This window comes from Mustelus asterias, unplaced genomic scaffold, assembly GCF_964213995.1.
Source record: "Mustelus asterias unplaced genomic scaffold, sMusAst1.hap1.1 HAP1_SCAFFOLD_978, whole genome shotgun sequence".
Taxonomy (NCBI): Eukaryota; Metazoa; Chordata; class Chondrichthyes; order Carcharhiniformes; family Triakidae; genus Mustelus; species Mustelus asterias.
In genome coordinates, this window is record NW_027590924.1 from 58,234 (window position 1) to 81,349 (window position 23,116).

The 23,116-nt window shown below is 60.0% G+C and overlaps 1 protein-coding gene across 1 annotated transcript in view; it reads left to right on the forward strand.

The window, feature by feature from the left end:
• The window catches only part of dcaf11 (ddb1 and cul4 associated factor 11), a gene marked incomplete at both ends in the record, with an annotated part of 122,468 nt that overhangs the window by 57,670 nt on the left and 41,682 nt on the right, over positions 1-23,116 (forward strand). The window contains 2 exons of the mRNA XM_078205773.1: positions 1,335-1,435; positions 3,353-3,499. Coding sequence (XP_078061899.1) covers positions 1,335-1,435; positions 3,353-3,499 — 248 coding nt within the window. The remainder of the gene's footprint in view (positions 1-1,334; positions 1,436-3,352; positions 3,500-23,116) is intronic.

Here is a 23,116-nt window from a genome sequence, read left to right on the forward strand (position 1 = left end):
CATCAAACACTCCCAGGACAGGTACAGCACGGGGTTAGATACAGAGTAAAGCTCCCTCTACACTGTCCCCCATCAAACACTCCCAGGACAGGTACAGCACGGGGTTGGATACAGAGTAATGCTCCCTCTACACTGTCCCCCATCAAACACTCCCAGGACAGGTACAGCACGGGGTTAGATACAGAGTAAAGCTCCCTCTACACTGTCCCCATCAAACACTCCCAGGACAGGTACAGCACGGGGTTAGATACAGAGTAAAGCTCCCTCTACACTGTCCCCATCAAACACTCCCAGGACAGGTACAGCACGGGGTTAGATACAGAGTAAAGCTCCCTCTGCACTGTCCCCCCATCAAACACTCCCAGGACAGGTACAGCACGGGGTTAGATACAGAGTAAAGCTCCCTCTACACTGTCCCCCCATCAAACACTCCCAGGACAGGTACAGCACGGGGTTAGATACAGAGTAAAGCTCCCTCTACACTGTCCCCCCATCAAACACTCCCAGGACAGGTACAGCACGGGGTTAGATACAGAGTAATGCTCCCTCTGCACTGTCCCCCCATCAAACACTCCCAGGACAGGTACAGCACGGGGTTAGATACAGAGTAAAGCTCCCTCTACACTGTCCCCCATCAAACACTCCCAGGACAGGTACAGCACGGGGTTAGATACAGAGTAAAGCTCCCTCTACACTGTCCCCCCATCAAACACTCCCAGGACAGGTACAGCACGGGGTTAGATACAGAGTAAAGCTCCCTCTACACTGTCCCCCATCAAACACTCCCAGGACAGGTACAGCACGGGGTTAGATACAGAGTAAAGCTCCCTCTACACTGTCCCCCATCAAACACTCCCAGGACAGGTACAGCACGGGGTTAGATACAGAGTAAAGCTCCCTCGACACTGTCCCCCATCAAACACTCCCAGGACAGGTACAGCACGGGATCCCAGAGTCCAAGGTTCATTTACTCGGGTTGAAAGTGAGAGGGGGAAAGGTTGAAGGAGAAGTACGTGGCAGGTTTTCCACACAGAGGGTGTGTGGAACGTGGTGCCAGAGGAGGTGGTGGAAGCAGATTCTCTCAGAACGTTCGAGAGGAATCCGGATAGATACGTGGGCAGTGAATCGAGGGATATGGACCAAGTAGGGGCAAGGAAATATTAGACTGGAAAGGCATCCGCGTCGACACAGCCTTGTGGGCCGAAGGACCTGTTCCTGTGCTCCGCTGTTCTTTGGTTGGGGGAGGTCCCTCGGCGCGCCGTCACCAGGTGTTTGCGTTTCCCCCGCGGTCCGACCCGCCACCTTAACCACCGGCCTTCCATCCTCTCTTCCAGCTTTCTCCCGAACCACATGTCCCACGTTGACTCCTTCACCCAGAAGGCGTTCTGCGGCATCTACTCCGAGGATGGCGCCATCTTCATGTCGGCGTGTCAAGGTGAGGCCGATTTCCCCGGGCTGGGGGAAGTGGGGAGCAGGGGGGGGGGCGAGGGTTCGATCCTGGGCTGGATCGATCGATAACCTTTCTTACATAGAACAGTACAGCACAGAACAGGCCCTTCGGCCCACGATGTTGTGCCGAGCTTTATCTGAAACCAAGATCAAGCTATCCCACTCCCTATCATCCTGGTGTGCTCCATGTGCCTATCCAATAACCGCTTAAATGTTCCTAAAGTGTCTGACTCCACTATAAGAAGTTTAACAACACCAGGTTCAAGTCCAACAGGCATCTCCACATCATGACTCCACTATCACAGCAGGCAGTCCATTCCACACCCCAACCACTCTCTGCGTGAAGAACCTACCTCTGATATCCTTCCTATATCTCCCACCACGAACCCTATAGTTATGCCCCCTTGTAATAGCTCCATCCACCCGAGGAAATAGTCTCTGAACGTCCACTCTATCTATCCCCATCATCATTTTATCAACCTCTATTAAGTCTCCCCTCAACCTCCTCCGCTCCAGAGAGAACAGCCCTAGCTCCCTCAACCTTTCCTCATAAGACCTACCCTCCAAACCAGGCAGCATCCTGGTAAATCTCCTCAGCACTCTTTCCAGCGCTTCCACGTCCTTCTTATAGTGAGGTGACCAGAACTGCACACAATATTCCAAATGTGGTCTCACCAAGGTCCTGTACAGTTGCAGCATAACCCCACGGCTCTTAAACTCCAACCCCCTGTTAATAAAAGCTAACACACTATAGGCCTTCTTCACGGCTCTATCCACTTGAGTGGCAACCTTTAGAGATCTGTGGATATGGACCCCAAGATCTCTCTGTTCCTCCACAGTCTTCAGAACCCTACCTTTGACCCTGTAATCCGCATTCAAATTAGTCCTACCAAAATGAATCACCTCACATTTATCAGGGTTAAACTCCATTTGCCATTTTTCAGCCCAGCTTTGCATCCTATCTTTGTCTCTTTGCAGCCTACAACAGCCCTCCACCTCATCCACTACTCCACCAATCTTGGTGTCATCAGCAAATTTACTGATCCACCCTTCAGCCCCCTCCTCCAAGTCATTGATAAAAATCACAAATAGCAGAGGACCAAGCACTGATCCCTGCGGCACTCCGCTGGTAACTGGTCTCCAGTCTGAAAATTTTGTTGTATGTAAAAATACCTCTGAGTCTATTCGCCGGTCAAAATATAGTGGTTTATTTGCACAATTGTGGGAGACCGACCAGTGCCTAACGAGGTCTCCGATGTCTCGGCAAATACAGGTTAAGAACATACATTTATACCCCCATCCTGTCACGTCCGCAGTTTCCCAGGCCCCTCGGCTTCCCAGGCTGTGGCTTGCCTTCCATCGTGTGAACCTTGCTGCCTTGGCGGTTTCCTCACAGTTATCCTAAGGCCCCCCCCGAGCGTTGTTGTTCTCTGTGAGCACAGGTGGGGTGTCTCACTAACGTACAAGGTTACAGTCTTCACACAAACCAGTTCACTGGCTTATAACAATTTGTATATGTTCGTAGGTACTTGTATAATGTGCATCGGTACAGGTTACGATGAGTATATATGAGTGCATCATGAAACGTCACGGACGGCCTACATGTAGGCTTCGACTGTTAGACAGCAATACATAATTGAAGAATGCAAAATGGCGGCTTAGCCACATTCCTGAACAGATCAGCCGGGAACAGCTGCTACCCTTGTCTGTTCTTGGATACATGAGCACAAAAACGCCCTGACGTAAACATGAGTTCTGCGGTGTTTCTCTCACAATCTCTAAATTTGGGTATTGGAATTTATTAACCCATTCCCGTCGTCACCGCCCTCGCGGTTACCCCATGTTACTTTCTCTCTCACCCTCCCTCCTTTTCTCTTCCCCCCCTCCCTCCGCACGCGGGCAGACCAGAACATCCGCCTCTACCGTACCCGAGGAGGGGTCCTGAAGAACTTCAAGACTATCCGAGCGCGAGACGTGGGTTGGAGCATCCTTGACGTTGTCTTCACCCCAGACGGAACCAACCTCCTCTACTCCAGCTGGTCCGACTACAGTGAGTGTCCCATCTCCTACACCCCCTCCCTATCGCTGTAACCCCCTCCAGCCCCCTACACCCCCTCCCTATCGCTGTAACCCCCTACACCCCCTCCCTATCTCTGTAACCCCCTCCAGCCCCCTACAACCCCTCCCTATCTCTGTAACCCCCTCCAGCCCCCTACAACCCCTCCCTATCTCTGTAACCTCCTCCAGCCCCCGACACACCCTCCCTATATCTGTAACCTCCTCCAACCCCTACACCCCTCCCTATCTCTGTAACCCCCTCCAGCCCCCTACACCCCTCCCTATCGCTGTAACCCCCTCCAGTCCCCTACACCCCCTCCCTATCTCTGTAACCTCCTCCAGCCCCCTACACCCCTCCCTATCGCTGTAACCCCCTCCAGTCCCCTACACCCCCTCCCTATCTCTGTAACCTCCTCCAGCCCCCTACACCCCTCCCTATCGCTGTAACCCCCCTCCAGCCCCCTACACCCCTCCCTATCGCTGTAACCCCCTCCAGTCCCTACACCCCCTCCCTATCTCTGTAACCTCCTCCAGCCCCCTACACCCCCTCCCTATCTCTGTAACCTCCTCCAGCTCCCTACACCCCTCCCTATCTCTGTAACCTCCTCCAGCTCCCTACACCCCTCCCTATCTCTGTAACCTCCTCCAGCCCCCTACACCCCCTCCCTATCTCTGTAACCTCCTCCAGCTCCCTACACCCCTCCCTATCTCTGTAACCCCCTCCAGCCCCCTACACCCCCTCCCTATCTCTGTAACCTCCTCCAGCCCCAGCACACTTCCCTATCTCTGTAACCTCCTCCAGCCCCTGCACACCTCCCTATCTCTGCAACCCCCTCCAGCCCCCTACACCCCTCCCTATCTCTGTAATCTCTTCCAGCTCCCTACACCCCCTCCTTATCTCTGTAACCTCCTCCAGCTCCCTACACCCCCTCCTTATCTCTGTAACCTCCTCCAGCCCCCGACACTCCTCCCTATCTCTATAACCTCCGTCAGCCCCCTACACCCCTCCCTATCTCTGTAAGCCGCACCAGCTCACTACACCCCTCCCTATCTCTGTACACTCCTCCCGCCCCCCACACCCCCTCCCTATCTCTGTAACCTCCTCCAGCCCCTACACCGCTCCCTATCTCTGTAACCTCCTCCAGCCCCCTACACCCCTCCCTATCTCTGTAACCTCCTCCAGCCCCTACACCCCTCCTTATCTCTGTAACCTCCTCCAGCCCCTACACCCCCTCCCTATCTCTGTTACCTCCTCCAGCCCCCTACACCCCCTCCCTATCTCTGTAACCTCCTCCAGCCCCCCACACCCCCTCCCTATCTCTGTAACCTCCTCCAGCCCCCTACACCCCCTCCCTATCTCTGTAACCTCCTCCAGCCCCCTACACCCCCTCCCTATCTCTGTAACCTCCTCCAGCCCCCTACACCCCCTCCCTATCTCTGTAACCTCCTCCAGCCCCCCACACCCCCTCCCTATCTCTGTAACCTCCTCCAGCCCCCTACACCCCCTCCCTATCTCTGTAACCTCCTCCAGCCCCCTACACCCCCTCCCTATCTCTGTAACCTCCTCCAGCCCCCTACACCCCCTCCCTATCTCTGTAAGCTCCTCCAGCCCCCTACACCCCCTCCCTATCTCTGTAACCTCCTCCAGCCCCCGACACCCCCTCCCTATCTCTGTAACCTCCTCCAGCCCCTACACCCCTCCCTATCTCTGTAAGCTCCTCCAGCCCCCTACACCCCCTCCCTATCTCTGTAACCTCCTCCAGCCCCCTACACCCCCTCCCTATCTCTGTAACCTCCTCCAGCCCCCTACACCCCCTCCCTATCTCTGTAACCTCCTCCAGCCCCCTACACCCCTCCCTATCTCTGTAACCTCCTCCAGCCCCCTACACCCCCTCCCTATCTCTGTAACCTCCTCCAGCCCCCTACACCCCCTCCCTATCTCTGTAACCTCCTCCAGCCCTACACCCCTCCCTATCTCTGCAACCTCCTCCAGCCCCCTACGCCCCCTCCCTATCTCTGCAACCTCCTCCAGCCCCTACACCCCCTCCCTATCTCTGTAACCTCCTCCAGCCCCCTACACCCCCTCCCTATCTCTGTAACCTCCTCCAGCCCCCCACACCCCCTCCCTATCTCTGTAACCTCCTCCAGCCCCCTACACCCCCTCCCTATCTCTGTAACCTCCTCCAGCCCCCTCCACCCCTCCCTATCTCTGTAACCCCCTCCAGCCCCTACACCCCTCCCTATCTCTGTAACCTCCTCCAGCCCCCTACACCCCCTCCCTATCTCTGTAACCTCCTCCAGCCCCTACACCCCTCCCTATCTCTGTAACCTCCTCCAGCCCCCTACACCCCTCCCTATCTCTGCAACCTCCTCCAGCCCCCTACGCCCCCTCCCTATCTCTGTAACCTCCTCCAGCCCCCTACACCCCTCCCTATCTCTGCAACCTCCTCCAGCCCCTACACCCCTCCCTATCTCTGTAACCTCCTCCAGCCCCCTACACCCCCTCCCTATCTCTCTAACCTCCTCCAGCCCCCTACACCCCCTCGCTATCTCTGTAACCTCCTCCAGCCCCCTACACCCCCTCCCTATCTCTGTAACCTCCTCCAGCCCCCCACACCCCCTCCCTATCTCTGTAACCTCCTCCAGCCCCCTACACCCCCTCCCTATCTCTGTAACCTCCTCCAGCCCCCTCCACCCCTCCCTATCTCTGTAACCCCCTCCAGCCCCTACACCCCTCCCTATCTCTGTAACCTCCTCCAGCCCCCTACACCCCCTCCCTATCTCTGTAACCTCCTCCAGCCCCCTACAACCCCTCCCTATCTCTGTAACCTCCTCCAGCCCCCTACACCCCCTCCCTATCTCTGTAACCTCCTCCAGCCCCCTACACCCCCTCCCTATCTCTGTAACCTCCTCCAGCCCCTACACCCCTCCCTATCTCTGTAAGCTCCTCCAGCCCCCTACACCCCCTCCCTATCTCTGTAACCTCCTCCAGCCCCCTACACCCCCTCCCTATCTCTGTAACCTCCTCCAGCCCCCTACACCCCCTCCCTATCTCTGTAACCTCCTCCAGCCCCCTACACCCCTCCCTATCTCTGTAACCTCCTCCAGCCCCCTACACCCCCTCCCTATCTCTGTAACCTCCTCCAGCCCCCTACACCCCCTCCCTATCTCTGTAACCTCCTCCAGCCCTACACCCCTCCCTATCTCTGCAACCTCCTCCAGCCCCCTACGCCCCCTCCCTATCTCTGCAACCTCCTCCAGCCCCTACACCCCCTCCCTATCTCTGTAACCTCCTCCAGCCCCCTACACCCCCTCCCTATCTCTGTAACCTCCTCCAGCCCCCCACACCCCCTCCCTATCTCTGTAACCTCCTCCAGCCCCCTACACCCCCTCCCTATCTCTGTAACCTCCTCCAGCCCCCTCCACCCCTCCCTATCTCTGTAACCCCCTCCAGCCCCTACACCACTCCCTATCTCTGTAACCTCCTCCAGCCCCCTACACCCCCTCCCTATCTCTGTAACCTCCTCCAGCCCCCTACGCCCCCTCCCTATCTCTGTAACCTCCTCCAGCCCCCTACACCCCTCCCTATCTCTGCAACCTCCTCCAGCCCCTACACCCCCTCCCTATCTCTGTAACCTCCTCCAGCCCCCTACACCCCTCCCTATCTCTGTAACCTCCTCCAGCTCCCTACACCCCTCCCTAACTCTGTAACCTCCTCCAGCCCCCTACACCCCCTCCCTATCTCTGTAACCTCCTCCAGCCCCCTACACCCCTCCCTATCTCTGTAACCTCCTCCAGCCCCCTACACCCCCTCCCTATCTCTGTAACCTCCTCCAGCCCCCTACACCCCCTCCCTATCTCTGTAACCTCCTCCAGCCCCCTACACCCCTCCCTATCTCTGTAACCTCCTCCAGCCCCCTACACCCCCTCCCTATCTCTGTATACTCCTCCAGTCCCCGACACCCCCTCCCTATCTCTGTAACCTCCTCCAGCCCCCTACACCCCTCCCTATCTCTGCAACCTCCTCCAGCCCCTACACCCCCTCCCTATCTCTGTAACCTCCTCCAGCCCCCTACACCCCTCCCTATCTCTGTAACCTCCTCCAGCCCCTACACCCCTCCCTATCTCTGTAATCTCCTCCAGCCCCCTACACCCCTCCCTATCTCTGCAACCTCCTCCAGCCCCTACACCCCCTCCCTATCTCTGTAACCTCCTCCAGCCCCCTACACCCCCTCCCTATCTCTGTAACCTCCTCCAGCCCCCTACACCCCCTCCCTATCTCTGTAACCTCCTCCAGCCCCCTCCACCCCTCCCTATCTCTGTAACCTCCTCCAGCCCCCTACACCCCCTCCCTATCTCTGCAACCTCCTCCAGCCCCCTACACCCCCTCCCTATCTCTGTAACCTCCTCCAGCCCCCTACACCCCCTCCCTATCTCTGTAACCTCCTCCAGCCCCCTACACCCCTCCCTATCTCTGTAACCTCCTCCAGCCCCCTACACCCCCTCCCTATCTCTGTAACCTCCTCCAGCCCCCTACACCCCTCCCTATCTCTGCAACCTCCTCCAGCCCCTACACCCCCTCCCTATCTCTGTAACCTCCTCCAGCCCCCTACACCCCTCCCTATCTCTGTAACCTCCTCCAGCCCCTACACCCCCTCCCTATCTCTGTAACCTCCTCCAGCCCCTACACCCCTCCCTATCTCTGTAACCTCCTCCAGCCCCTACACCCCCTCCCTATCTCTGTAACCTCCTCCAGCCCCCTACACCCCTCCCTATCTCTGCAACCTCCTCCAGCCCCCTACACCCCTCCCTATCTCTGCAACCTCCTCCAGCCCCCTACACCCCCTCCCTATCTCTGTAATCTCCTCCAGCCCCCTACACCCCCTCCCTATCTCTGTAACCTCCTCCAGCCCCTACACCCCTCCCTATCTCTGTAATCTCCTCCAGCCCCCTACACCCCCTCCCTATCTCTGTAACCTCCTCCAGCCCCTACACCCCTCCCTATCTCTGTAATCTCCTCCAGCCCCCTACACCCCTCCCTATCTCTGCAACCTCCTCCAGCCCCTACACCCCCTCCCTATCTCTGTAACCTCCTCCAGCCCCCTACACCCCCTCCCTATCTCTGTAACCTCCTCCAGCCCCCTCCACCCCTCCCTATCTCTGTAACCTCCTCCAGCCCCCTACACCCCCTCCCTATCTCTGCAACCTCCTCCAGCCCCCTACGCCCCCTCCCTATCTCTGTAACCTCCTCCAGCCCCCTACACCCCTCCCTATCTCTGTAACCTCCTCCAGCCCCCTACACCCCTCCCTATCTCTGTAACCTCCTCCAGCCCCTACACCCCCTCCCTATCTCTGTAACCTCCTCCAGCCCCCTACACCCCCTCCCTATCTCTGTAACCTCCTCCAGCCCCCGACACCCCCTCCCTATCTCTGTAACCTCCTCCAGCCCCTACACCCCTCCCTATCTCTGTAACCTCCTCCAGCCCCTACACCCCCTCCCTATCTCTGTAACCTCCTCCAGCCCCCTACACCCCTCCCTATCTCTGCAACCTCCTCCAGCCCCCTACGCCCCCTCCCTATCTCTGTAACCTCCTCCAGCCCCCTACACCCCTCCCTATCTCTGTAACCTCCTCCAGCTCCCTACACCTCCCTCCCTATCTCTGTAACCTCCTCCAGCCCCCGACACCCCCTCCCTATCTCTAACCTCCTCCAGCCCCCTATGCCCCTCCCTATCTCTGTAACCTCCTCCAGCTCCCTACACCCCCTCCCGATCTCTGTAACCTCCCCCAGCTCCCTACACCCCCTCCCTATCTCTGTAACCTCCTCCAGCCCCTACACCCCTCCCTATCTCTGTAACCTCCTCCAGCCCCCTACACCCCTCCCTATCTCTGCAACCTCCTCCAGCCCCCTACGCCCCCTCCCTATCTCTGTAACCTCCCCCAGCCCCCTACGCCCCTCCCTATCTCTGTAACCTCCTCCAGCCCCTACACCCCTCCCTATCTCTGTAACCTCCTCCAGCCCCCTACACCCCTCCCTATCTCTGTAACCTCCTCCAGCCCCCTACACCCCCTCCCTATCTCTGTAACCTCCTCCAGCCCCCTACACCCCCTCCCTATCTCTGTAACCTCCTCCAGCCCCCTCCACCGCTCCCTATCTCTGTAACCTCCTCCAGCCCCCTACACCCCCTCCCTATCTCTGTAACCTCCTCCAGCCCCCTACACCCCCTCCCTATCTCTGCAACCTCCTCCAGCCCCCTACGCCCCCTCCCTATCTCTGTAACCTCCTCCAGCCCCCTACACCCCTCCCTATCTCTGCAACCTCCTCCAGCCCCTACACCCCCTCCCTATCTCTGTAACCTCCTCCAGCCCCCTACACCCCCTCCCTATCTCTGTAACCTCCTCCAGCCCCCTACACCCCCTCCCTATCTCTGTAACCTCCTCCAGCCCCCTACACCCCCTCCCTATCTCTGTAACCTCCTCCAGCCCCCCACACCCCCTCGCTATCTCTGTAACCTCCTCCAGCCCCCTACACCCCCTCCCTATCTCTGTAACCTCCTCCAGCCCCCCACACCCCCTCCCTATCTCTGTAACCTCCTCCAGCCCCTACACCCCCTCCCTATCTCTGTAACCTCCTCCAGCCCCTACACCCCCTCCCTATCTCTGTAACCTCCTCCAGCTCCCTACACCCCCTCCCTATCTCTGTAACCTCCTCCAGCCCCCCACACCCCCTCCCTATCTCTGTAACCTCCTCCAGCCCCCTACACCCCCTCCCTATCTCTGTAACCTCCTCCAGCCCCCTCCACCCCTCCCTATCTCTGTAACCCCCTCCAGCCCCTACACCCCTCCCTATCTCTGTAACCTCCTCCAGCCCCCTACACCCCCTCCCTATCTCTGTAACCTCCTCCAGCCCCTACACCCCTCCCTATCTCTGTAACCTCCTCCAGCCCCCTACACCCCTCCCTATCTCTGCAACCTCCTCCAGCCCCCTACGCCCCCTCCCTATCTCTGTAACCTCCTCCAGCCCCCTACACCCCTCCCTATCTCTGCAACCTCCTCCAGCCCCTACACCCCCTCCCTATCTCTGTAACCTCCTCCAGCCCCCTACACCCCCTCCCTATCTCTGTAACCTCCTCCAGCCCCCTACACCCCCTCCCTATCTCTGTAACCTCCTCCAGCCCCTACACCCCCTCCCTATCTCTGTATACTCCTCCAGCCCCCTACACCCCCTCGCTATCTCTGTAACCTCCTCCACCCCCCTACACCCCCTCCCTATCTCTGCAACCTCCTCCAGCCCCCCACACCCCCTCCCTATCTCTGTAACCTCCTCCAGCCACCTACACCCCCTCCCTATCTCTGTAACCTCCTCCAGCCCCCTCCACCCCTCCCTATCTCTGTAACCCCCTCCAGCCCCTACACCCCTCCCTATCTCTGTAACCTCCTCCAGCCCCCTACACCCCCTCCCTATCTCTGTAACCTCCTCCAGCCCCTACACCCCTCCCTATCTCTGTAACCTCCTCCAGCCCCCTACACCCCTCCCTATCTCTGCAACCTCCTCCAGCCCCCTACGCCCCCTCCCTATCTCTGTAACCTCCTCCAGCCCCCTACACCCCTCCCTATCTCTGCAACCTCCTCCAGCCCCTACACCCCTCCCTATCTCTGTAACCTCCTCCAGCCCCCTACACCCCCTCGCTATCTCTGTAACCTCCTCCAGCCCCCTACACCCCCTCCCTATCTCTGTAACCTCCTCCAGCCCCCCACACCCCCTCCCTATCTCTGTAACCTCCTCCAGCCCCCTACACCCCCTCCCTATCTCTGTAACCTCCTCCAGCCCCCTCCACCCCTCCCTATCTCTGTAACCCCCTCCAGCCCCTACACCCCTCCCTATCTCTGTAACCTCCTCCAGCCCCCTACACCCCCTCCCTATCTCTGTAACCTCCTCCAGCCCCCTACACCCCCTCCCTATCTCTGTAACCTCCTCCAGCCCCCTACACCCCCTCCCTATCTCTGTAACCTCCTCCAGCCCCCTACACCCCCTCCCTATCTCTGTAACCTCCTCCAGCCCCTACACCCCTCCCTATCTCTGTAAGCTCCTCCAGCCCCCTACACCCCCTCCCTATCTCTGTAACCTCCTCCAGCCCCCTACACCCCCTCCCTATCTCTGTAACCTCCTCCAGCCCCCTACACCCCCTCCCTATCTCTGTAACCTCCTCCAGCCCCCTACACCCCTCCCTATCTCTGTAACCTCATCCAGCCCCCTACACCCCCTCCCTATCTCTGTAACCTCCTCCAGCCCCCTACACCCCCTCCCTATCTCTGTAACCTCCTCCAGCCCTACACCCCTCCCTATCTCTGCAACCTCCTCCAGCCCCCTACGCCCCCTCCCTATCTCTGCAACCTCCTCCAGCCCCTACACCCCCTCCCTATCTCTGTAACCTCCTCCAGCCCCCTACACCCCCTCCCTATCTCTGTAACCTCCTCCAGCCCCCCACACCCCCTCCCTATCTCTGTAACCTCCTCCAGCCCCCTACACCCCCTCCCTATCTCTGTAACCTCCTCCAGCCCCCTCCACCCCTCCCTATCTCTGTAACCCCCTCCAGCCCCCGACACCCCTCCCTATCTCTGTAACCTCCTCCAGCCCCCTACACCCCTCCCTATCTCTGCAACCTCCTCCAGCCCCTACACCCCCTCCCTATCTCTGTAACCTCCTCCAGCCCCCTACACCCCTCCCTATCTCTGTAACCTCCTCCAGCTCCCTACACCCCTCCCTAACTCTGTAACCTCCTCCAGCCCCCTACACCCCCTCCCTATCTCTGTAACCTCCTCCAGCCCCCTACACCCCTCCCTATCTCTGTAACCTCCTCCAGCCCCCTACACCCCCTCCCTATCTCTGTAACCTCCTCCAGCCCCCTCCACCCCTCCCTATCTCTGTAACCTCCTCCAGCCCCCTACACCCCCTCCCTATCTCTGTAACCTCCTCCAGCCCCCTACACCCCTCCCTATCTCTGTAACCTCCTCCAGCCCCCTACACCCCCTCCCTATCTCTGTATACTCCTCCAGTCCCCGACACCCCCTCCCTATCTCTGTAACCTCCTCCAGCCCCCTACACCCCTCCCTATCTCTGCAACCTCCTCCAGCCCCTACACCCCCTCCCTATCTCTGTAACCTCCTCCAGCCCCCTACACCCCTCCCTATCTCTGTAACCTCCTCCAGCCCCTACACCCCTCCCTATCTCTGTAATCTCCTCCAGCCCCCTACACCCCTCCCTATCTCTGCAACCTCCTCCAGCCCCTACACCCCCTCCCTATCTCTGTAACCTCCTCCAGCCCCCTACACCCCCTCCCTATCTCTGTAACCTCCTCCAGCCCCCTACACCCCCTCCCTATCTCTGTAACCTCCTCCAGCCCCCTCCACCCCTCCCTATCTCTGTAACCTCCTCCAGCCCCCTACACCCCCTCCCTATCTCTGCAACCTCCTCCAGCCCCCTACACCCCCTCCCTATCTCTGTAACCTCCTCCAGCCCCCTACACCCCCTCCCTATCTCTGTAACCTCCTCCAGCCCCCTACACCCCTCCCTATCTCTGTAACCTCCTCCAGCCCCCTACACCCCCTCCCTATCTCTGTAACCTCCTCCAGCCCCCTACACCCCTCCCTATCTCTGCAACCTCCTCCAGCCCCTCCACCCCCTCCCTATCTCTGTAACCTCCTCCAGCCCCCTACACCCCTCCCTATCTCTGTAACCTCCTCCAGCCCCTACACCCCCTCCCTATCTCTGTATACTCCTCCAGCCCCCTACACCCCCTCGCTATCTCTGTAACCTCCTCCACCCCCCTACACCCCCTCCCTATCTCTGCAACCTCCTCCAGCCCCCCACACCCCCTCCCTATCTCTGTAACCTCCTCCAGCCACCTACACCCCCTCCCTATCTCTGTAACCTCCTCCAGCCCCCTCCACCCCTCCCTATCTCTGTAACCCCCTCCAGCCCCTACACCCCTCCCTATCTCTGTAACCTCCTCCAGCCCCCTACACCCCCTCCCTATCTCTGTAACCTCCTCCAGCCCCTACACCCCTCCCTATCTCTGTAACCTCCTCCAGCCCCCTACACCCCTCCCTATCTCTGCAACCTCCTCCAGCCCCCTACGCCCCCTCCCTATCTCTGTAACCTCCTCCAGCCCCCTACACCCCTCCCTATCTCTGCAACCTCCTCCAGCCCCTACACCCCTCCCTATCTCTGTAACCTCCTCCAGCCCCCTACACCCCCTCCCTATCTCTGTAACCTCCTCCAGCCCCCTACACCCCCTCGCTATCTCTGTAACCTCCTCCAGCCCCCTACACCCCCTCCCTATCTCTGTAACCTCCTCCAGCCCCCCACACCCCCTCCCTATCTCTGTAACCTCCTCCAGCCCCCTACACCCCCTCCCTATCTCTGTAACCTCCTCCAGCCCCCTCCACCCCTCCCTATCTCTGTAACCCCCTCCAGCCCCTACACCCCTCCCTATCTCTGTAACCTCCTCCAGCCCCCTACACCCCCTCCCTATCTCTGTAACCTCCTCCAGCCCCCTACACCCCCTCCCTATCTCTGTAACCTCCTCCAGCCCCCTACACCCCCTCCCTATCTCTGTAACCTCCTCCAGCCCCCTACACCCCCTCCCTATCTCTGTAACCTCCTCCAGCCCCTACACCCCTCCCTATCTCTGTAAGCTCCTCCAGCCCCCTACACCCCCTCCCTATCTCTGTAACCTCCTCCAGCCCCCTACACCGCCTCCCTATCTCTGTAACCTCCTCCAGCCCCCTACACCCCCTCCCTATCTCTGTAACCTCCTCCAGCCCCCTACACCCCTCCCTATCTCTGTAACCTCCTCCAGCCCCCTACACCCCCTCCCTATCTCTGTAACCTCCTCCAGCCCCCTACACCCCCTCCCTATCTCTGTAACCTCCTCCAGCCCCTACACCCCTCCCTATCTCTGTAACCTCCTCCAGCCCCCTACACCCCCTCCCTATCTCTGTAACCTCCTCCAGCCCTACACCCCTCCCTATCTCTGCAACCTCCTCCAGCCCCCTACGCCCCCTCCCTATCTCTGCAACCTCCTCCAGCCCCCTACACCCCCTCCCTATCTCTGTAACCTCCTCCAGCCCCCTACACCCCCTCCCTATCTCTGTAACCTCCTCCAGCCCTACACCCCTCCCTATCTCTGCAACCTCCTCCAGCCCCCTACGCCCCCTCCCTATCTCTGCAACCTCCTCCAGCCCCTACACCCCCTCCCTATCTCTGTAACCTCCTCCAGCCCCCTACACCCCCTCCCTATCTCTGTAACCTCCTCCAGCCCCCCACACCCCCTCCCTATCTCTGTAACCTCCTCCAGCCCCCTACACCCCCTCCCTATCTCTGTAACCTCCTCCAGCCCCCTCCACCCCTCCCTATCTCTGTAACCCCCTCCAGCCCCCGACACCCCTCCCTATCTCTGTAACCTCCTCCAGCCCCCTACACCCCTCCCTATCTCTGTAACCTCCTCCAGCCCCCTACACCCCTCCCTATCTCTGTAACCTCCTCCAGCTCCCTACACCCCTCCCTAACTCTGTAACCTCCTCCAGCCCCCTACACCCCCTCCCTATCTCTGTAACCTCCTCCAGCCCCCTACACCCCTCCCTATCTCTGTAACCTCCTCCAGCCCCCTACACCCCCTCCCTATCTCTGTAACCTCCTCCAGCCCCCTCCACCCCTCCCTATCTCTGTAACCTCCTCCAGCCCCCTACACCCCCTCCCTATCTCTGTAACCTCCTCCAGCCCCCTACACCCCTCCCTATCTCTGTAACCTCCTCCAGCCCCCTACACCCCCTCCCTATCTCTGTATACTCCTCCAGTCCCCGACACCCCCTCCCTATCTCTGTAACCTCCTCCAGCCCCCTACACCCCTCCCTATCTCTGCAACCTCCTCCAGCCCCTACACCCCCTCCCTATCTCTGTAACCTCCTCCAGCCCCCTACACCCCTCCCTATCTCTGTAACCTCCTCCAGCCCCTACACCCCTCCCTATCTCTGTAATCTCCTCCAGCCCCCTACACCCCTCCCTATCTCTGCAACCTCCTCCAGCCCCTACACCCCCTCCCTATCTCTGTAACCTCCTCCAGCCCCCTACACCCCCTCCCTATCTCTGTAACCTCCTCCAGCCCCCTACACCCCCTCCCTATCTCTGTAACCTCCTCCAGCCCCCTCCACCCCTCCCTATCTCTGTAACCTCCTCCAGCCCCCTACACCCCCTCCCTATCTCTGCAACCTCCTCCAGCCCCCTACACCCCCTCCCTATCTCTGTAACCTCCTCCAGCCCCCTACACCCCCTCCCTATCTCTGTAACCTCCTCCAGCCCCCTACACCCCTCCCTATCTCTGTAACCTCCTCCAGCCCCCTACACCCGCTCCCTATCTCTGTAACCTCCTCCAGCCCCCTACACCCCTCCCTATCTCTGCAACCTCCTCCAGCCCCTCCACCCCCTCCCTATCTCTGTAACCTCCTCCAGCCCCCTACACCCCTCCCTATCTCTGTAACCTCCTCCAGCCCCTACACCCCCTCCCTATCTCTGTAACCTCCTCCAGCCCCCTACACCCCCTCCCTATCTCTGTAAACTCCTCCAGCCCCCGACACCCCCTCCCTATCTCTGTAACCTCCTCCAGCCCCCTACACCCCTCCCTATCTCTGTAACCTCCTCCAGCCCCTACACCCCTCCCTATCTCTGTAACCTCCTCCAGTCCCTACACCCCCTCCCTATCTCTGTAACCTCCTCCAGCCCCCTACACCCCTCCCTATCTCTGCAACCTCCTCCAGCCCCCTACACCCCTCCCTATCTCTGTAACCTCCTCCAGCCCCCTACACCCCCTCCCTATCTCTGTAACCTCCTCCAGCCCCCTCCACCCCTCCCTATCTCTGTAACCCCCTCCAGCCCCTACACCCCTCCCTATCTCTGTAACCTCCTCCAGCCCCCTACACCCCCTCCCTATCTCTGTAACCTCCTCCAGCCCCTACACCCCTCCCTATCTCTGTAACCTCCTCCAGCCCCCTACACCCCTCCCTATCTCTGCAACCTCCTCCAGCCCCCTACGCCCCCTCCCTATCTCTGTAACCTCCTCCAGCCCCCTACACCCCTCCCTATCTCTGCAACCTCCTCCAGCCCCTACACCCCCTCCCTATCTCTGTAACCTCCTCCAGCCCCCTACACCCCCTCCCTATCTCTGTAACCTCCTCCAGCCCCCTACACCCCCTCCCTATCTCTGTAACCTCCTCCAGCCCCTACACCCCCTCCCTATCTCTGTATACTCCTCCAGCCCCCTACACCCCCTCGCTATCTCTGTAACCTCCTCCACCCCCCTACACCCCCTCCCTATCTCTGCAACCTCCTCCAGCCCCCCACACCCCCTCCCTATCTCTGTAACCTCCTCCAGCCACCTACACCCCCTCCCTATCTCTGTAACCTCCTCCAGCCCCCTCCACCCCTCCCTATCTCTGTAACCCCCTCCAGCCCCTACACCCCTCCCTATCTCTGTAACCTCCTCCAGCCCCCTACACCCCCTCCCTATCTCTGTAACCTCCTCCAGCCCCTACACCCCTCCCTATCTCTGTAACCTCCTCCAGCCCCCTACACCCCTCCCTATCTCTGCAACCTCCTCCAGCCCCCTACGCCCCCTCCCTATCTCTGTAACCTCCTCCAGCCCCCTACACCCCTCCCTATCTCTGCAACCTCCTCCAGCCCCTACACCCCTCCCTATCTCTGTAACCTCCTCCAGCCCCCTACACCCCCTCCCTATCTCTGTAACCTCCTCCAGCCCCCTACACCCCCTCGCTATCTCTGTAACCTCCTCCAGCCCCCTACACCCCCTCCCTATCTCTGTAACCTCCTCCAGCCCCCCACACCCCCTCCCTATCTCTGTAACCTCCTCCAGCCCCCTACACCCCCTCCCTATCTCTGTAACCTCCTCCAGCCCCCTCCACCCCTCCCTATCTCTGTAACCCCCTCCAGCCCCTACACCCCTCCCTATCTCTGTAACCTCCTCCAGCCCCCTACACCCCCTCCCTATCTCTGTAACCTCCTCCAGCCCCCTACACCCCCTCCCTATCTCTGTAACCTCCTCCAGCCCCCTACACCCCCTCCCTATCTCTGTAACCTCCTCCAGCCCCCTACACCCCCTCCCTATCTCTGTAACCTCCTCCAGCCCCTACACCCCTCCCTATCTCTGTAAGCTCCTCCAGCCCCCTACACCCCCTCCCTATCTCTGTAACCTCCTCCAGCCCCCTACACCCCCTCCCTATCTCTGTAACCTCCTCCAGCCCCCTACACCCCCTCCCTATCTCTGTAACCTCCTCCAGCCCCCTACACCCCTCCCTATCTCTGTAACCTCCTCCAGCCCCCTACACCCCCTCCCTATCTCTGTAACCTCCTCCAGCCCCCTACACCCCCTCCCTATCTCTGTAACCTCCTCCAGCCCTACACCCCTCCCTATCTCTGCAACCTCCTCCAGCCCCCTACGCCCCCTCCCTATCTCTGCAACCTCCTCCAGCCCCTACACCCCCTCCCTATCTCTGTAACCTCCTCCAGCCCCCTACACCCCCTCCCTATCTCTGTAACCTCCTCCAGCCCCCCACACCCCCTCCCTATCTCTGTAACCTCCTCCAGCCCCCTACACCCCCTCCCTATCTCTGTAACCTCCTCCAGCCCCCTCCACCCCTCCCTATCTCTGTAACCCCCTCCAGCCCCCGACACCCCTCCCTATCTCTGTAACCTCCTCCAGCCCCCTACACCCCTCCCTATCTCTGCAACCTCCTCCAGCCCCTACACCCCCTCCCTATCTCTGTAACCTCCTCCAGCCCCCTACACCCCTCCCTATCTCTGTAACCTCCTCCAGCTCCCTACACCCCTCCCTAACTCTGTAACCTCCTCCAGCCCCCTACACCCCCTCCCTATCTCTGTAACCTCCTCCAGCCCCCTACACCCCTCCCTATCTCTGTAACCTCCTCCAGCCCCCTACACCCCCTCCCTATCTCTGTAACCTCCTCCAGCCCCCTCCACCCCTCCCTATCTCTGTAACCTCCTCCAGCCCCCTACACCCCCTCCCTATCTCTGTAACCTCCTCCAGCCCCCTACACCCCTCCCTATCTCTGTAACCTCCTCCAGCCCCCTACACCCCCTCCCTATCTCTGTATACTCCTCCAGTCCCCGACACCCCCTCCCTATCTCTGTAACCTCCTCCAGCCCCCTACACCCCTCCCTATCTCTGCAACCTCCTCCAGCCCCTACACCCCCTCCCTATCTCTGTAACCTCCTCCAGCCCCCTACACCCCTCCCTATCTCTGTAACCTCCTCCAGCCCCTACACCCCTCCCTATCTCTGTAATCTCCTCCAGCCCCCTACACCCCTCCCTATCTCTGCAACCTCCTCCAGCCCCTACACCCCCTCCCTATCTCTGTAACCTCCTCCAGCCCCCTACACCCCCTCCCTATCTCTGTAACCTCCTCCAGCCCCCTACACCCCCTCCCTATCTCTGTAACCTCCTCCAGCCCCCTCCACCCCTCCCTATCTCTGTAACCTCCTCCAGCCCCCTACACCCCCTCCCTATCTCTGCAACCTCCTCCAGCCCCCTACACCCCCTCCCTATCTCTGTAACCTCCTCCAGCCCCCTACACCCCCTCCCTATCTCTGTAACCTCCTCCAGCCCCCTACACCCCTCCCTATCTCTGTAACCTCCTCCAGCCCCCTACACCCGCTCCCTATCTCTGTAACCTCCTCCAGCCCCCTACACCCCTCCCTATCTCTGCAACCTCCTCCAGCCCCTCCACCCCCTCCCTATCTCTGTAACCTCCTCCAGCCCCCTACACCCCTCCCTATCTCTGTAACCTCCTCCAGCCCCTACACCCCCTCCCTATCTCTGTAACCTCCTCCAGCCCCCTACACCCCCTCCCTATCTCTGTAAACTCCTCCAGCCCCCGACACCCCCTCCCTATCTCTGTAACCTCCTCCAGCCCCCTACACCCCTCCCTATCTCTGTAACCTCCTCCAGCCCCTACACCCCTCCCTATCTCTGTAACCTCCTCCAGTCCCTACACCCCCTCCCTATCTCTGTAACCTCCTCCAGCCCCCTACACCCCTCCCTATCTCTGCAACCTCCTCCAGCCCCCTACACCCCTCCCTATCTCTGTAACCTCCTCCAGCCCCCTACACCCCCTCCCTATCTCTGTAATCTCCTCCAGCCCCCTACACCCCCTCCCTATCTCTGTAACCTCCTCCAGCCCCTACACCCCTCCCTATCTCTGTAATCTCCTCCAGCCCCCTACACCCCCTCCCTATCTCTGTAACCTCCTCCAGCCCCTACACCCCTCCCTATCTCTGTAATCTCCTCCAGCCCCCTACACCCCTCCCTATCTCTGCAACCTCCTCCAGCCCCTACACCCCCTCCCTATCTCTGTAACCTCCTCCAGCCCCCTACACCCCCTCCCTATCTCTGTAACCTCCTCCAGCCCCCTACACCCCCTCCCTATCTCTGTAACCTCCTCCAGCCCCCTCCACCCCTCCCTATCTCTGTAACCTCCTCCAGCCCCCTACACCCCCTCCCTATCTCTGCAACCTCCTCCAGCCCCCTACGCCCCCTCCCTATCTCTGTAACCTCCTCCAGCCCCCTACACCCCTCCCTATCTCTGCAACCTCCTCCAGCCCCTACACCCCCTCCCTATCTCTGTAACCTCCTCCAGCCCCCTACACCCCTCCCTATCTCTGTAACCTCCTCCAGCCCCTACACCCCCTCCCTATCTCTGTAACCTCCTCCAGCCCCCTACACCCCCTCCCTATCTCTGTAACCTCCTCCAGCCCCCGACACCCCCTCCCTATCTCTGTAACCTCCTCCAGCCCCTACACCCCTCCCTATCTCTGTAACCTCCTCCAGCCCCTACACCCCCTCCCTATCTCTGTAACCTCCTCCAGCCCCCTACACCCCTCCCTATCTCTGCAACCTCCTCCAGCCCCCTACGCCCCCTCCCTATCTCTGTAACCTCCTCCAGCCCCCTACACCCCTCCCTATCTCTGTAACCTCCTCCAGCTCCCTACACCTCCCTCCCTATCTCTGTAACCTCCTCCAGCCCCCGACACCCCCTCCCTATCTCTAACCTCCTCCAGCCCCCTATGCCCCTCCCTATCTCTGTAACCTCCTCCAGCTCCCTACACCCCCTCCCGATCTCTGTAACCTCCCCCAGCTCCCTACACCCCCTCCCTATCTCTGTAACCTCCTCCAGCCCCTACACCCCTCCCTATCTCTGTAACCTCCTCCAGCCCCCTACACCCCTCCCTATCTCTGTAACCTCCTCCAGCCCCCTACACCCCTCCCTATCTCTGTAACCTCCTCCAGCCCCCTACACCCCCTCCCTATCTCTGTATACTCCTCCAGTCCCCGACACCCCCTCCCTATCTCTGTAACCTCCTCCAGCCCCCTACACCCCTCCCTATCTCTGCAACCTCCTCCAGCCCCTACACCCCCTCCCTATCTCTGTAACCTCCTCCAGCCCCCTACACCCCTCCCTATCTCTGTAACCTCCTCCAGCCCCTACACCCCTCCCTATCTCTGTAATCTCCTCCAGCCCCCTACACCCCTCCCTATCTCTGCAACCTCCTCCAGCCCCCTACACCCCCTCCCTATCTCTGTAACCTCCTCCAGCCCCCTACACCCCCTCCCTATCTCTGTAACCTCCTCCAGCCCCCTACACCCCCTCCCTATCTCTGTAACCTCCTCCAGCCCCCTCCACCCCTCCCTATCTCTGTAACCTCCTCCAGCCCCCTACACCCCCTCCCTATCTCTGCAACCTCCTCCAGCCCCCTACACCCCCTCCCTATCTCTGTAACCTCCTCCAGCCCCCTACACCCCCTCCCTATCTCTGTAACCTCCTCCAGCCCCCTACACCCCTCCCTATCTCTGTAACCTCCTCCAGCCCCCTACACCCCCTCCCTATCTCTGTAACCTCCTCCAGCCCCCTACACCCCTCCCTATCTCTGCAACCTCCTCCAGCCCCTACACCCCCTCCCTATCTCTGTAACCTCCTCCAGCCCCCTACACCCCTCCCTATCTCTGTAACCTCCTCCAGCCCCTACACCCCCTCCCTATCTCTGTAACCTCCTCCAGCCCCCTACACCCCCTCCCTATCTCTGTAAACTCCTCCAGCCCCCGACACCCCCTCCCTATCTCTGTAACCTCCTCCAGCCCCCTACACCCCTCCCTATCTCTGTAACCTCCTCCAGCCCCTACACCCCTCCCTATCTCTGTAACCTCCTCCAGTCCCTACACCCCCTCCCTATCTCTGTAACCTCCTCCAGCCCCCTACACCCCTCCCTATCTCTGCAACCTCCTCCAGCCCCCTACACCCCTCCCTATCTCTGTAACCTCCTCCAGCCCCCTACACCCCCTCCCTATCTCTGTAATCTCCTCCAGCCCCCTACACCCCCTCCCTATCTCTGTAACCTCCTCCAGCCCCTACACCCCTCCCTATCTCTGTAATCTCCTCCAGCCCCCTACACCCCCTCCCTATCTCTGTAACCTCCTCCAGCCCCTACACCCCTCCCTATCTCTGTAATCTCCTCCAGCCCCCTACACCCCTCCCTATCTCTGCAACCTCCTCCAGCCCCTACACCCCCTCCCTATCTCTGTAACCTCCTCCAGCCCCCTACACCCCCTCCCTATCTCTGTAACCTCCTCCAGCCCCCTACACCCCCTCCCTATCTCTGTAACCTCCTCCAGCCCCCTCCACCCCTCCCTATCTCTGTAACCTCCTCCAGCCCCCTACACCCCCTCCCTATCTCTGCAACCTCCTCCAGCCCCCTACGCCCCCTCCCTATCTCTGTAACCTCCTCCAGCCCCCTACACCCCTCCCTATCTCTGCAACCTCCTCCAGCCCCTACACCCCCTCCCTATCTCTGTAACCTCCTCCAGCCCCCTACACCCCTCCCTATCTCTGTAACCTCCTCCAGCCCCTACACCCCCTCCCTATCTCTGTCACCTCCTCCAGCCCCCTACACCCCCTCCCTATCTCTGTAACCTCCTCCAGCCCCCGACACCCCCTCCCTATCTCTGTAACCTCCTCCAGCCCCTACACCCCTCCCTATCTCTGTAACCTCCTCCAGCCCCTACACCCCCTCCCTATCTCTGTAACCTCCTCCAGCCCCCTACACCCCTCCCTATCTCTGCAACCTCCTCCAGCCCCCTACGCCCCCTCCCTATCTCTGTAACCTCCTCCAGCCCCCTACACCCCTCCCTATCTCTGTAACCTCCTCCAGCTCCCTACACCTCCCTCCCTATCTCTGTAACCTCCTCCAGCCCCCGACACCCCCTCCCTATCTCTAACCTCCTCCAGCCCCCTATGCCCCTCCCTATCTCTGTAACCTCCTCCAGCTCCCTACACCCCCTCCCGATCTCTGTAACCTCCCCCAGCTCCCTACACCCCCTCCCTATCTCTGTAACCTCCTCCAGCCCCTACACCCCTCCCTATCTCTGTAACCTCCTCCAGCCCCCTACACCCCTCCCTATCTCTGCAACCTCCTCCAGCCCCCTACGCCCCCTCCCTATCTCTGTAACCTCCTCCAGCCCCCTACG